Source organism: Oculina patagonica, chromosome 3 (genome assembly GCF_052425735.1).
Source record: "Oculina patagonica isolate OP01 chromosome 3, crgOcupat, whole genome shotgun sequence".
Taxonomy (NCBI): Eukaryota; Metazoa; Cnidaria; class Anthozoa; order Scleractinia; family Oculinidae; genus Oculina; species Oculina patagonica.
Window position 1 is genome coordinate 1,606,448 of NC_135760.1, and position 13,354 is coordinate 1,619,801.

Below are 13,354 nucleotides of genomic sequence, written 5' to 3' on the forward strand. Positions count from 1 at the left end.
TATGCTAATGAAGAGACAGAAGTCTTGAAACGTCTGAGAAATCTGTTTAACTCAAGTAACAACTGAATTCTCAGAACTAACATTATAGAGAAGGAGAGAGGTGGGGTTGGGTTTTTTTTTTAAGAAATGTATGGCAGACAATAAGGAGAAATAATATTGAGATCTTGGGAGTGTAGGGGTTAATCTGAATTTTGGAGTTCTGGAAAAATCAATCTGAGTCCTTGAAAAGTCCTGGAAAAGTGCTGTATAATTGTTCGTGAAAAAGGGTACAAACCCTGTAAAGGAAGAAATGGTGTTGAAGGAGGCAAGGTCGTTAGGTTCCGATCAATGTTTTATACCTCTTTACTCTTTGCTTTTTTCTACAGGGCTACCAGAAACATCTGAATCAAGCAGCCAGTCCAGCCAGCGGCTTCCAAGCATAAGTTCAGATACAAGGCAGCTCTCCTCAGAAAGCTTGGAAAGCGAGTCAGAAGTCGGCAGTATTGCCACCGTGCCCGCCATCATGGTTACACCTGTAACTGAAGTATCAGAAGAGTCTGCCGAGCAGAATGTGCCAGTGTCACAGGCTCACCCTGAGAGTCTTGATCCAGATGTGGTGGAATTGTTAGAAGATGTAGATGCATTGAAGGATGTAGACGAAGCTGAAGACCAAGAAGTGGAAGGAAAAGAAAGGTGTGTACAGGTCAATGGTTTGGGAAAAGCTGTTGATTCTTTCAATCATCAGATGTGCTCAAAATAATAGGAACACTAATAGAAAAAATAGTTTTGTAATAGGAAGACTCTCACCAGATATTTTCAAAATTCTTATCAGCCAGGGCCCAGTTGTTCAAAGGGTGAATAACGCTATACACCGGATAAATCGCTATCCAGAGGATGACTGTCATGTGAAAATTTCTTGCCTTGTTGGGGCCAGTAAATTTTGACTAGCTATTTTTAACTGCCTTCACTAGAACAGCTGGCAGTTTAAGGAATTCTCGAGTAGACAGACAGTAATTGTTCTAAACTTACATCCCTACCTTTGACATTCCTTGAAAAAAAACCCTGGGTCTTTACCAATATAGTGAAGAGAAGGATACAGAGGACATTAAAAAAACTGTGATTTTGTTTATCTAGTGAGTTAGAAACAAATGTGCCCCAAGAGTCTGCAAAAGAGGACATTTCACAACCAGGAATTTCAGGTGAGAGAGAACAATGTTTGTAAAGTGTTTTATTAATTGTCCTTAATTAAACACTCATTTTGATTAAAATGAGCATCATTTAAGTCTCCCTTTAAAAGCATTCTAAAAGAATGTATGAAATTTAAGAAGTAGCAATTTCAATGATTCCGAGGTCATATAACACGACACCTTTGGGAACTTTACTTTACTGATCTGCAAAAATTAAAATATCAACAGTTGGCTTAGAGACATTGCAATCACATATAGACAATAAAACATTTAACATAATTGGTTTCGATTGTTTATTCTACTAGGCCAACTTGATAGAGGGTAGTGGCTGTTATTTTTTTTTTTTCGTTTTTTTTTTGTTTTTGTTCTGTTTTTTTTTTGTTTTTTTTTGGGGGGGGGAAGAAGGGGATTTACAGTATTAAGCTGCTAATAATTTTGAACTGACCACTTACAGTCCATTCTTGCCTTGCGGACACCCCGCTATTGAGGACACTCGCTATTACGGACAAAATCTAGATCCCCGGTGAAAGAGGCTTGACTGAAAATGACTTCCTCTATTACAGGTTTTCCCTATAATGGACACTAAACAACGCCCCGAGCATGTCCGCTATCATGAGAGTTGATTGTAATATAGGATTGCCATTTACAGTAGTTTTATTATATTTATAGAGTGGAATCTAATTTGGTCTGTATTGTCGAATCAATATGATTGATTAACAGAATTAAACCTAACTTGTACAATAACATTAATTTCAGGTGTATAAACATTGTAGAATTTTTTTGCTTACCAAGCACTGTGCTCTCATTTCAGGAGAATCGTCTAGCACTGGTGCCCAGTCTACCTCTGCAGGAATGCAGCCCACAACAACAGCAGGGACTGGGGCTGCCGCTAAAGCAAAACAAGGTTTTTTTTGGGTGTTGATTTGTTTATTCTATTGATGTTTGGCGCTTTTTAACTTACTTATTCCGCTAGTACAAATGGATATGAGATGGTACCGGTAGATAGCTAGCGCATGTAGTTAGTTGGCTATTATCATCTCATATCCAACAAGCACTAGTGGAACAATCAGAAATCAGGAGCAAAATTGCAGTGGAGTGAAGCAAAGCAAGGGAAACAACTTTTGGTTCGAGTTATCAGAATGTTCAACATTCTCGTCCCCATAGCCCTTTCTTTTCTCTTAGCCGAGAAAACGAAGGGCTCTGGGGACACAGGATTTCTGGTCCTAGATTCTAGGACTTCCGGTCTTCATGTATGCAGTCATGACGTTTCAAAAGAATGTATGAGAGAGTCGTTACGTTTTCTACTTCCGTTTAGGAATTCTTTGTTCCTAACAGCCAATCAAAAAAATGCGAATTAATTCAAAAATCCTATGTCCCGAGGGCACTCCGTTTTCTCGTGCCAAGCACTGTGAGAAACGAAAGGGCTATGGGGATTCTATAGGGATTCCGCTGTATTTTAATTACAAAAAAATAGAAAAATGATATATTAAATTTCTTTGGACTTGTTCTCATCGTGTTTGCACAATATAATCTTTTGAAAATCAGGTTTTCTCTGGATGAAATAAAACAACTAAGTATTGTTGCTTTTCTTTACAGATTCAACCCGTGGTAGAGGCACTGTAGTGCAGTTAAGAAGGCCTGCTACAACATCAAGTTGGTCTAACACAAGAGGAGGTCACCAAGCACAAAGAGGTAAAAACATTGCGAGAAAGTACAAAGCAGTTACAAAGCAAAACAAAGCAGTTTGCTGGCAAGATATGTGGTGATAATAATTATGCAGCAAGCTGTGCTTAACTCTGGCTTTTGTATAATTGAATGCCTACTACTTGTAGTGTTTCCAACCTTATCCCAGTTAGCACTTAAATCCATACCAGTTACTTCTGGGAATAGACCTTTTTCGCTTGGGTGGTTTGTTTTCCCATTACAGACCATGTGATGTTCTTTAGAGAATTTTCCTTTTATCCACATAAAATTTATTCATTCATATACACGCGACTATTAGAAAATTTGAAAGCAAGAATTCTCAAGAGTATCATCACATGGTCTGTAATGGGTCAACAAAACGCTCAAGCGAAAAAGGTCTATTGGTTGAGTTACCCTGGAAACAATTTGTTGGTTACCTTTTTTGTACATGGGTGGAGGGAATGGTTGCTATGTGTACACCTCTAGTCACTATGTACACACAAATGGCAAGGGTGAGTTCTTGTTTGAAGCACGGCAACATCATACACAGTAATGAAACGTTTTTGTTCTTATTAGGTGCTCCTATGTCAGGAAGAGTACGTAGACTTAGAAGAGACCCTGTAAGAGGTAAGCCTTAGATTGAAGAAGAATAACCCAGCAGAGAAGCTGGCTAATAAAATAGCCAGCAACTTTTGACAACCCTACTGAAATATTTATTACCAGAAATGCTACATGCGATTGGATTGGTCAGTAGCTGTGGCCTATTTTGCTCATGAACTACATGGAAACTTAAGTTATTTCAAAAAAGTACTTGATGATTGATTTCTGTCAGTGGTTTGCGCAGGCCACACACAAGAATGAGAGGGCAGCCAATAGTGGTTTATTCGATCAGCTGATAGTGATAAAACAAGTATCTACATGGTCTGGTGTGTACATTTTGTTTGCATGTTCAGGTATTTTGTTTCTTGGTTATTTACAGGTCCTGGTGCTCATCGAGGCCGTGGAACACAATCGCCGCGTGGCAAGCAAGGTGGAACTCCACAGGGAGGAGGACAATGAATGTGAATTTGACATTGTCAATACTTTTTTAACTGGCGAGCATTACGTTTTGTAGGTTTTTGTACAGAATAGACTTTTTATTTCTTTTGTTTTCATTTTAGAATCTTGTAATAAAGTTAACATGGAATGTACACAGCCTGTGGTTTGATTTGTTTTGTTTTGTTTTTTTCTTTCTTCTTATTGTCTACTTTAAGCTCTGAAGTTTGTAGTTCAGACGGTTCACTAATTACCATTGCTATACAATAATCACCTGACAGGGATGGTGTAGCTCCCCCCCCCCCCCAAAAAAAAAAAAACATATTTCATGAAAAAAATAAAGACTTACTTAGAGAAGAGTCTTTTAAGCCCCCCACCCCCCTTCATTTTTTACCTTGTTTAACTAAGTTGTTGCATGGATAATCCATGGTTGTTGTACTTCATTTTCAAAGAATTATGAGTGCAAGATTAAGGCTTGGCACTGACTCTAGATGCAGCAAAATGAAGTTAGACAAAGTTAAGGGAGCGAAGTCCATGGAAAGTGCATCTTGAAATGATTGCCCAATTCAGTTTTCCAAGTTTGTTATTTTTTATCAGTCTTGATCTTACGTCATTGTAACCATTTTTGTTTATTGTTAGTTTTATTTCTTTGGTGTTTTGTACCTAAGAGAATTATTATTTTGAAGTTTACTTCAAATCAAAAGTAATTTTATACATCAGGAAAATGACCTCAGATTGAGGATCGTGTAATTGCATATTTGTTTCCCTCCACCGTGCAAAAAAATCATTTATTCTGTCACCTATTCCTTCATGAGAAAGAAAGAACCCACAAAAACGACCTTGCTCCCAATGTGTGGCTCCATAGCTCAGTTGGTATAGCATCATTCCGGTATCGCAGACGACACAGGTTCAAATCCCATTGAAGCCCTAAATTTTTTCAGCCTTTCTAATTGGGTTGGCAGGCTCATCGTGAGAATAAAATGCAGTTTTAAATAAAGTTGATTTTACAGCCATTTCTTAAAACAACTTTTAATTGTGTATTATATATATATGAAGTAGTTTGCATTTCAAAAGAAAAAATTATAATTTACAGATTCACCTAATTATTGTACATATCAGTAATAACCAGTATTGACTGATACAAAGTCAAGCATGTAGTATGAGGGAAAGGGAAATTGTCTGAATAAATCATCAATGAATTCTAAATAAATAGATGTGTGGATGTAAGTAACGATAATTTGTTTGTTGGCGTAAATTTCAAAAAGAGCTATGGGAAAGCACTTTGCACAAATTTCTATGGTTTTACCATAACTATTATGCTATCAAGAGGTATTTATGACTAAAGAGTGTTTTCCTAATGATTATCAAGCTGTTCCATTTACCCATCAGTTGAGTTGCATTCTATTGCTTTTTCATTTTCACTTGTGTTTGATTTGTCTGGACTTGAGACTGACACAGTTGAACAAAAATCCTCCTCTGGAAAAGTCTTTCCAATTGTGTGGAAGCCTGAAGAGGGACTATAAGTCTTTGCACCAAAGCTTTCAGTTTTGTTTGTTTCATCTTTTGCATGCAAAGGGGAATAATCCTCCAGTTTTTTAGCATTTACAGTTGATTCATGTGAACATCCTGCTCTATTACCGAGTGTTTTATTATTGCTGCATAGCCACTGTGTTTGAGGTAAGCTCACAATGTCTTGAAAGTATTCTTTTTTCACTGCACTGGTTTGAACTTGGGCGTCAGGTTGTGGTGAATTTTTATCAATTTCCTGTAACACAGACTGTACCATAGTAAAATCTAAAAGAGGCAGTTCCAAGGTGAAACTATCCAATATGCTCACAACAATTCCATCAGCCAGTTCAGAGCTGAACATGTTCCAGTTGAGGTCATCAGTCACTGGGTCCACAGTCTGCATGTTAGAGTCGAGAAGAAAGTTTATTATTTATTTAATGCTTATTTATAGTGGGTTCGTACAGGTCCTGGAAAACCTGGAAAGTTGTAGAAGTTTATTGTGGCACTCTCCAGGACTGGAGAGTCCTGGAAAAAACTACCGGTCTTGGAAAGTTCTGGGAATCTGTTTAACTCAAGTAACAACTGAGTTCTCAGAAGTAATATTATAAGAAATGCACACACAGTTGAGGTCTTGGAAGTGAAAGAGTTAAATTAAATGTGAATTTTGGAGTCCTGGAAAATCAATCTAAATCCTTGAACAGTCCTGGAAAATTTGTTTGTGAAAAAAGGGTATGAACCCTGTTATTGTTTACAATGGCCCATAAGCCTAATTGGTCACAAACAAGAACTTGAAAGAATTTTTTCAAATGTAGTGCTAAGTAAAGATAATTATTGGTGGATGAAAACATGTCGTGAAAATTGTCTTAATTAAAAACTAAATTCTCCCAGAAAGAATTTAAGCAATGTGTAAAACATGGTAAAGAGAATTTGGACACTGACCTTGGGGCTTGAAGAGTTAAAACCCTGTTTTTGTTTGGATGTTTTCCTTGTATTTCTTTGCCAAATGTCTCCCTCTTCGAGTACCTCCACAAGAACATCCTTTTCAAGGCAGGATTTCAACCTCTGATCATTAGTGTCCTGGCTAGTTTTCACCTTATTCCCATTTAAGAGACCCTTCCGCTGTGATTGGTCAAGACCAGCATGCATGGACGCAGAATAGAAAGGTGGTACACCATGTGGGTATCCATGGTAACACATTCCTGGATGGTACCACGTGTATGGCGTGGTCGGAGCTGGACACTGGTGTCCCCAGTACTTTTCCCAAAGTCGCTGTTGCACTTCCTGACCAATGAGAGTTGTGTTTGCCAGACTGTAATGAGCCATGTGCACCCCAGGGGGGAAGTGAGGGGCATTGATGTTGTGCTGATAATGGCTCATCTACAATGCTGCTGAAAGGTAAGTTGTTAAACATTTTGTGAGTGATCAACATCTCACCTTCTCTGATATTATCAATACACTGTTTAGCAGACAAGTTATAAAAGTTTAAAAAAATATCAAGAAGAATTTTCAATTTTTCCAAACTTACAGTTATTGTAGAGGAAATGAAGAGAATCAATAGAGGAGAATTAAGCTTTTCATCAGTATATTTGTAAACACTAACCGGTAAAAGAACTCAAAATAATATAAACCATCGGTAGTCTGTTTAGATTCTGATAATCGACTGAGGCCCACAAGATAAAAAAGTCGATTTTCTTTTTCATTCAGTTTCTGTTTTGCTTATAAGCTTTTTAATTAAGCCTAATCTTCTATCAATTCAGGATTATTTAATTCTCGTCAAATTAATCAGAATTAATATTAAACATGCAACGTAATAAAAAATGTTCACCACCATATGCTCAAACCTAACTACCAAAACGGAGAAAGAACAGAATTAAGACAAGAATCAACGGGAATCGAGCATCTCTGTACTGATCGATGATTTCTTTCAGTCTGAAAACATCCACAAAGGAAGAATTCGTAAAACCTACCTGGATGTGGAAATTCTCGAACTATTTTGTACGTTTGATCTTTTGTACAAAACTGAGCAAACTTTGAAGATTCGTTCCTTTCTATTCTTTTCGCTCGCGAATGTTTACAGTTTGTTGATCGAAGGCTATGGGAACCATGAGCTCAGATGCAAGCTCGCGCCAACTGCATTTTCGTCAAGCGCGAGCTCTTCGTAGTTCGTAAATTTGCAATACGGTCGACTTTTCTCTCTGTACGATCAGCTAAGTAATAGGCTTAACTTTGTTCGGGCCCCGGGAGCCATGAGCTGATTAATCAAATCGCGATGGTAATCTTTATTCAATTGAACTAATTGTGAAGTAAACAAACGCAAGATTGCAGTTAATTTTCGTGTGCAACCCAAAATATTGCTTTTAAGAACAGTGTCTTTATATTTATACCATAGTTTATACAACCAAAGAAAATATACTTACAGAGATCATAGCAACATTGAAGGCGAATCCTTGTCCGCCCTGGTTGTCCGCCATTTTTCAGATTTTTGACGTCCAACCTTGAACCCAGGGCCTTCCGTGATAGAGTGACCGTTATCGTCCTGTAAACTCGTACCCAGGGTCTTCATGGTGCTTGATCAACCGGTTGGTGGTTGATAGACCAAAACTCGACTATGGTGAATATTGGTATTAGTATGGATTAGAGGGACAGCTGTCCCTCCAATCCATACTAAGCTTTCTTATTTTATCATTTTTTAAAAGAGTACCATGCCTTTGCGTTTAAACCAATAACTCTCAAATTTGGTTATTAATTTTTGGATGCTCTTTCAGATGACAGGCCCAATTTTTCAATTCAATCGAAATTGAATATTTGTACCCAGTCCCCCGCTCGTTTCGAACATTTTCTGAATGTATGAAGAATGTCGCGATTTTCCGAACGCTTTCGACTTTTTCCGAGGAAGATCCTAATAGAGCAGTTTTCAATTGAGTGTAGTAAAACAAAAACCAAAGTAATTACTCTGGCCAATCACAAAGGACATAGACAATCCAGTGAACCAATCAAAACACGAAGAAAATACATGTAGTTGGTACGAAGCGCGAGAAAACGTGCGCGAGCGAGTCGCGATTGGTTTTTAGTTCTGATTGGCTGAGAAAGGGGCGCGAGATTTTTAAACCAATCACCGATCGTAGTAATGCAAAACCAAAGCAAACGCAATTAACTTTCGAAACTCAAGTGAAAACCGCTCTATAATGATGGTCAGAAAACATTGTCAGTGCTTCGAAACCTTTATGTCGATCAGCTAGCCTTGACTTTGTTCTCCAGTGCATCTCTCCACCCAGACTGCTACGGAAACTGGGATAGACTCGAGCCTAATGGGCCTCTAGGCCCACACGGAGACTTAACTTTGTTTCACTGTACTTGATTCAGAGCATAGACTATTTTTTCACTAAGCTTACTCAATGTAGTAAGTATAATGCATTGTCCTTCACGATACATGCACGATTATGAAGGATTTTTCAATAATCATTGAGGGTTTTAAGAAAGTTTTTTAAAAGTCAAACCATTTACACCTGTTACATCAATCGATAGACTCGAAAAAGACTTTGCTCTTCCATAAATAAACGGGAACTTAAAATGTGCCCTGTCCTTCTTAAAACCATAACGGACCCGCCGATGCTTTCTTTCCGCGTTCACTTTGATTTTCACAGCGCTGTTAAATTTTCAGTTACTCAGTCGCGCCATATATAAATGCTTAAAAAAAGCACAATCTTATTTCTTTTTTTCCTTTTTAATCAGTGAGCGAACAAAATCTCAGACATCTATCACTTTACTGTACAAACATGTGCGGAATATCTGTCTTGACGTCGACCTTTTTAATCAGTCAGCGAACAACATCTCAGACAACATCTCAGTTTTATTTTGTGCGGAATATCTGTCTTGACGTCGACCTTTTTAATCAGTGAGCGAACAACATCTCAGACATCTCACACAATGACGTTATAATTTCAAGAAGACTAATGGACAAATGGCGACATTTAAAAGTCTAACTACGTCGATAACACAACTTTTCCAATAACAGTTGCAAGCATATTGCCTTTTGTCACTGAAACACAAGCCCACTTTACAGCTGGTTATTTTGTAACATACCAAGAATAATGGCAAACTCTACAGGAGAAGGAAACTTCTCAATCAAACTAAACCAGGCATTCAGCGCTTCACCAACAGGCATAGCTGAATTTGTATCAGCTTTGAACATTTTTCTTTCTATCACCGCATCTCTGGGCAATGCTCTTATCCTAATTGCTCTTCATAAAGTCTCGTCTATTCATCCTCCGACGAAACTTTTCTTTCGAAGCCTGGCGTTCACTGATCTTTGCGTTGGACTTTTTGTACAGCCTCTCTATGCGATCTACAAGTTGTCTCTTTTGAAAAAGGCGGGCATGAATGTTTTGTATTACGCTTACGAAGTATTTTGGGCTTCGAGTTTTATTTTGTGCGGAATATCTGCCTTGACGTCGACCGCAATTAGTGTGGACAGACTTCTCGCCCTGTTGCTGGGACTAAGATACAAACATGTCGTAACATCAAGGCGAGTTCGTGTAGTTATAACTTTGTTCTGGTTAATTGGTGCATCGACTGGAGGGATCTGGGTGTGGAGAGAAGATATTGCCAGGAGTGAAATCGTTGTTGTCATAACGCTTTCTCTAGTTACTTCGTTTTTCTGTTACACGAGGATCCACTTCAATCTACGACATCATCAAGCTCAAGTACAAAACAATGTTCCCCAAGGACAACCGAACGGAGGAGGGATTCCATTGAACATAGCAAGATACAAAAAGACAGTTTCTAGCATAATGTGGATGCAGTTGGCATTAGTTGCCTGCTATGTTCCGATTAGCATCGTGGCTGTGCTAAACAGAGTAAATATGAAACAAATAGAATATGATGCGGCTTATACAGCCGCAGGTACTTTAGTCTTCTTGAAATCTTCTCTTAACCCGATCTTGTACTGCTACAAGATCAAAGACGTGAGACAAGCAGTAAAGACCACAATCAAACAGCTTTGCTGTTTTTAAAAAATGAACTGTAGATCGAAAAAATGCCTTACCAAGTAAAATTAAACAAAGTACGAAAAAAATTAAATGAAAAGAAGCAGATTGAAGTACTTTAATTATATTAGTGGCTTTTTAATCGATCAGCGATTGATGTAAGATTTTAGGTTTCAATTTTCCGAGCTTTTTATTTTGGGTAAGTAGTATCATAAGTACTGGCCTCTACGTTTCGATTTAAGTCTTTTTAAATATGTTGTTTTTCATCCAATTAACTGGAACTTTCTAGTACTGCGTGCATCTTCTTGGGGTACGGTCCAGACAAGTAGGCTGAAAAGCCGCCAATGCATCGCACAAGTAACTTGTTCTTTCAAGCCTTTAAATGGTCCAAACGAAAACTATTTCCGGAGAATCTTGAAATATCTTTCTTTCTGGCATCCGAAATGATTTCCCGACTTTTTTTGGCTGTCTGATGTATGTTAAAATAAAAATATCCCTCGCATACAGTATGGCCGAAATAACAATTGTAAGAATACACGAAAGTGATTCGAAAAATTATGTTCTCCGATTGGCAAGATAATGCAAAGGAGTTTTTTCAGAGCTTTTTTCAGAGCCGTTTTTTCAGAGCTTTTCGTCGCTCCGATTTCTGCCGGTTAACTTTGTTTCACCCCGAATAACTGCACCTCGGTCTCCGAGGATGTCAGTTTCATATCAAGTGAAATATTAATTTTCGTCAAAAGGGTGAAATTGCAAATGCGTGTCATAACCGAGTTGGTATGTGCAATATACTGAAAATAAAACTTTCATTTTACCAAGTTTCTACCTTCTCTGCAGGTGCTTTGATCAGACCCAAGCGGCTGTCATTTCCTCAATCGAGAATGTGCCACTGTTAAAATTAGCACAATAAATATTTGATGTGTCGAGTTTCATTAATTAAATTGAAAAATGAAAACCCTGTCATCTGAAAGAGCCATTAGTTTATTTACAAAATGTGATTGTTATTGGTTTAAACACATAGGTATGGTTCACTTTTAGAAATCGCTAAAATAAGAGAGCTTAGTATGGATTGGAGGGAAATACCTTTGCGTTTAAACTAATAACTCTTAAATTTGGTTAAGTTACTAATTTTTGGATGCTCTTTCAGATAACAGGTCCAATTTTTCAGTTAAATCGATATTGAATATTCGTACCCAGTCCCCCACTCGTTTCGAACATGGCTTATTGTGGCTGTCCTAATTGTGAATGGGATGGGAAATCACGTGGCGTTAAAAGCAACAGTGACTCTCGTCTTTTTTAGCTCATCTCTAAACCCGATCTTGTACTGTTGGAAAATCCGAGAAGTGAAATGAGCAGCGGAGGACGCAATCGGACAGCTTTATTGCTTTACTGCTTAGCCACTGAGCCTGGTCATGAGTCGAAATCCGAGAGGCAGACTCCCATATGACATGAAAGGGGCGGGGATGCTCGTCGTCTCGCTTAGGGGTGTAAATGTCTGATTTTTTGGTCTCACTTAGGGAGTTCCGGGCAAACAGCCAATAATTGTAGCCGTCAAGGTCTCGTTTAGGCTTGTACACGAAAAAATATAAAATATAAATTCTATTTTTTTCGTATTTTGGTATCTTGTTGGATTCAGAAAACGCTCGAGCCACGCCCAAATTGATCTCCTTTAGGGCTTTTATTCAAACTTTTCGATGAGCATCCCCACCCCTTGTATATGGGAGGACACCCAGAAGTCGAACCAAGAATTACAATCAAGTCATGGCTGAGACAATTTTATGATTGGAGATCGCAGAATGTATAAAAACATACCCTTTAATTAATTCAAGTAAAAAAATTTAAGAAACTGCAGCACAACCGATTTTTGATTTCCGGTTCTTTGAGTTCTGTCGCAGAGCTAATGAAAAATCTCTCTTTTTAGACTGTATAATGACTGAGTCTGTTTTAAAAGAAGTTGAACTGAATTGCGCCTATTCTATTTGAATTCGCAATTTGTAAAAGGTTCTGTTAACACTCGCCAAAGGGCATGAAAAGGGTGCCGTTTAAACTGTTCTTATCTGAATTGTTCGCACAGATTCCGAGCAAATGTTACTATCTAGTGATCTAGGATGATTATAGTTTAATAAATTGGCATTTCAACAAATATATTAAAATATAGAAAAGTACAACTGTACGACCCTTTTATCGTTTGCTTATTTTGGTCTCATTTATAAATGCCGAAAAATCTAAGCCTCGCTGCCGGCTAAAATTCGTTTTATTACTGGACTCGTGTTTGATGCGTCAAACTGCATATTCTGGTCCAATATGATTTGTCCAATCAGGAACGAACTTTGTTTCTTTTGTTTCTATCTTGTGTTGTGATTGGTTCAAAAATCTTTAATAGAAGTCCCCAGGGAGTTTAAACTTGACCTTGCAGAATTTTCTGGATGAAATGTTTTGTATGTGTGTTTGAAAGTTAAAATGAAGCTTTTATGTTACTAAATAAATTAATTTCCCTGTAAGCGTTTTTGTTAAAAAAAAATTGGCAGATGGCAAACAAATGTCACCATCTATCTAAGCTGTTTAATTAGTTTGGTGATCAGTACATATGTCATGCAAGGGATATGTCAATATTGAGAGTTAATAACCGCAACACACAAACTTTTCTATCTCAGATCGTTTTTCAATATTCAACAAATGCATGAAAAGAGACGAAAAGGGACAACTCAAATATTCTTTCAACGCTTTTCTTATCTCACGGCGGGAAATGGGAAAGCGCGGGCTTTAATACTAGTTTTAAAGAATAAATCTTTGTTCGCTGCGTGGCACTTCTAACTGTCAATATTGCGAAAAAAAGTGTATTGTAAGTGCCAAAAAGTTCATTATAAACCGTTTCGGGCAGCCCTTTATCAGTGGTGAATTGGTCGTAAATCAAAGCATGGACTTCACCTTATTACATGAAATTTTAGTGACACTTTAATTAAGCGATTTTTCATAAAT

At 37.8% G+C, this 13,354-nt stretch overlaps 3 protein-coding genes across 6 annotated transcripts in view; 2 read left to right on the plus strand and 1 right to left on the minus strand.

Annotated features, from left to right (window-relative positions):
* LOC144646063 (nucleoprotein TPR-like) overlaps positions 1-4,039 on the plus strand; it is a 51,921-nt gene extending 47,882 nt beyond the window's left edge. The window contains 6 exon segments of the mRNA XM_078505588.1: positions 366-672; positions 1,114-1,178; positions 1,978-2,070; positions 2,763-2,858; positions 3,426-3,476; positions 3,829-4,039. Of these exon segments, the coding sequence (XP_078361714.1) occupies positions 366-672; positions 1,114-1,178; positions 1,978-2,070; positions 2,763-2,858; positions 3,426-3,476; positions 3,829-3,908 (692 nt within the window). The 3' untranslated portion in view covers positions 3,909-4,039.
* A 907-nt stretch (positions 4,040-4,946) lies between these two features.
* On the minus strand, positions 4,947-7,926 carry LOC144645536 (uncharacterized). Of its 4 annotated transcripts, none has more exons than XM_078505117.1 (3): positions 7,811-7,926; positions 6,333-6,778; positions 4,947-5,790 (listed from the first exon to the last, which is right to left on the minus strand). In XM_078505117.1, the coding sequence occupies exons 2-3, from the start codon at positions 6,768-6,770 to the stop codon at positions 5,263-5,265; spliced, it is 966 nt and encodes a 321-aa protein (XP_078361243.1). In that variant the 5' UTR covers positions 6,771-6,778; positions 7,811-7,926; the 3' UTR covers positions 4,947-5,262. The 4 variants fall into 4 exon arrangements, with proteins under 4 accessions (XP_078361243.1, XP_078361242.1, XP_078361241.1 ...); XM_078505116.1 differs by having other exon boundaries at positions 6,333-6,781; positions 7,811-7,923; XM_078505115.1 differs by lacking the exon at positions 7,811-7,926 and adding an exon at positions 7,361-7,643 and having other exon boundaries at positions 4,949-5,790.
* A 1,558-nt stretch (positions 7,927-9,484) lies between these two features.
* On the plus strand, positions 9,485-10,471 carry LOC144645932 (adenosine receptor A3-like). Its single transcript, XM_078505448.1, has one exon. The coding sequence runs from the start codon at positions 9,485-9,487 to the stop codon at positions 10,403-10,405; it is 921 nt and encodes a 306-aa protein (XP_078361574.1). The 3' UTR covers positions 10,406-10,471.
* Positions 10,472-13,354: the final 2,883 nt, after the last annotated feature.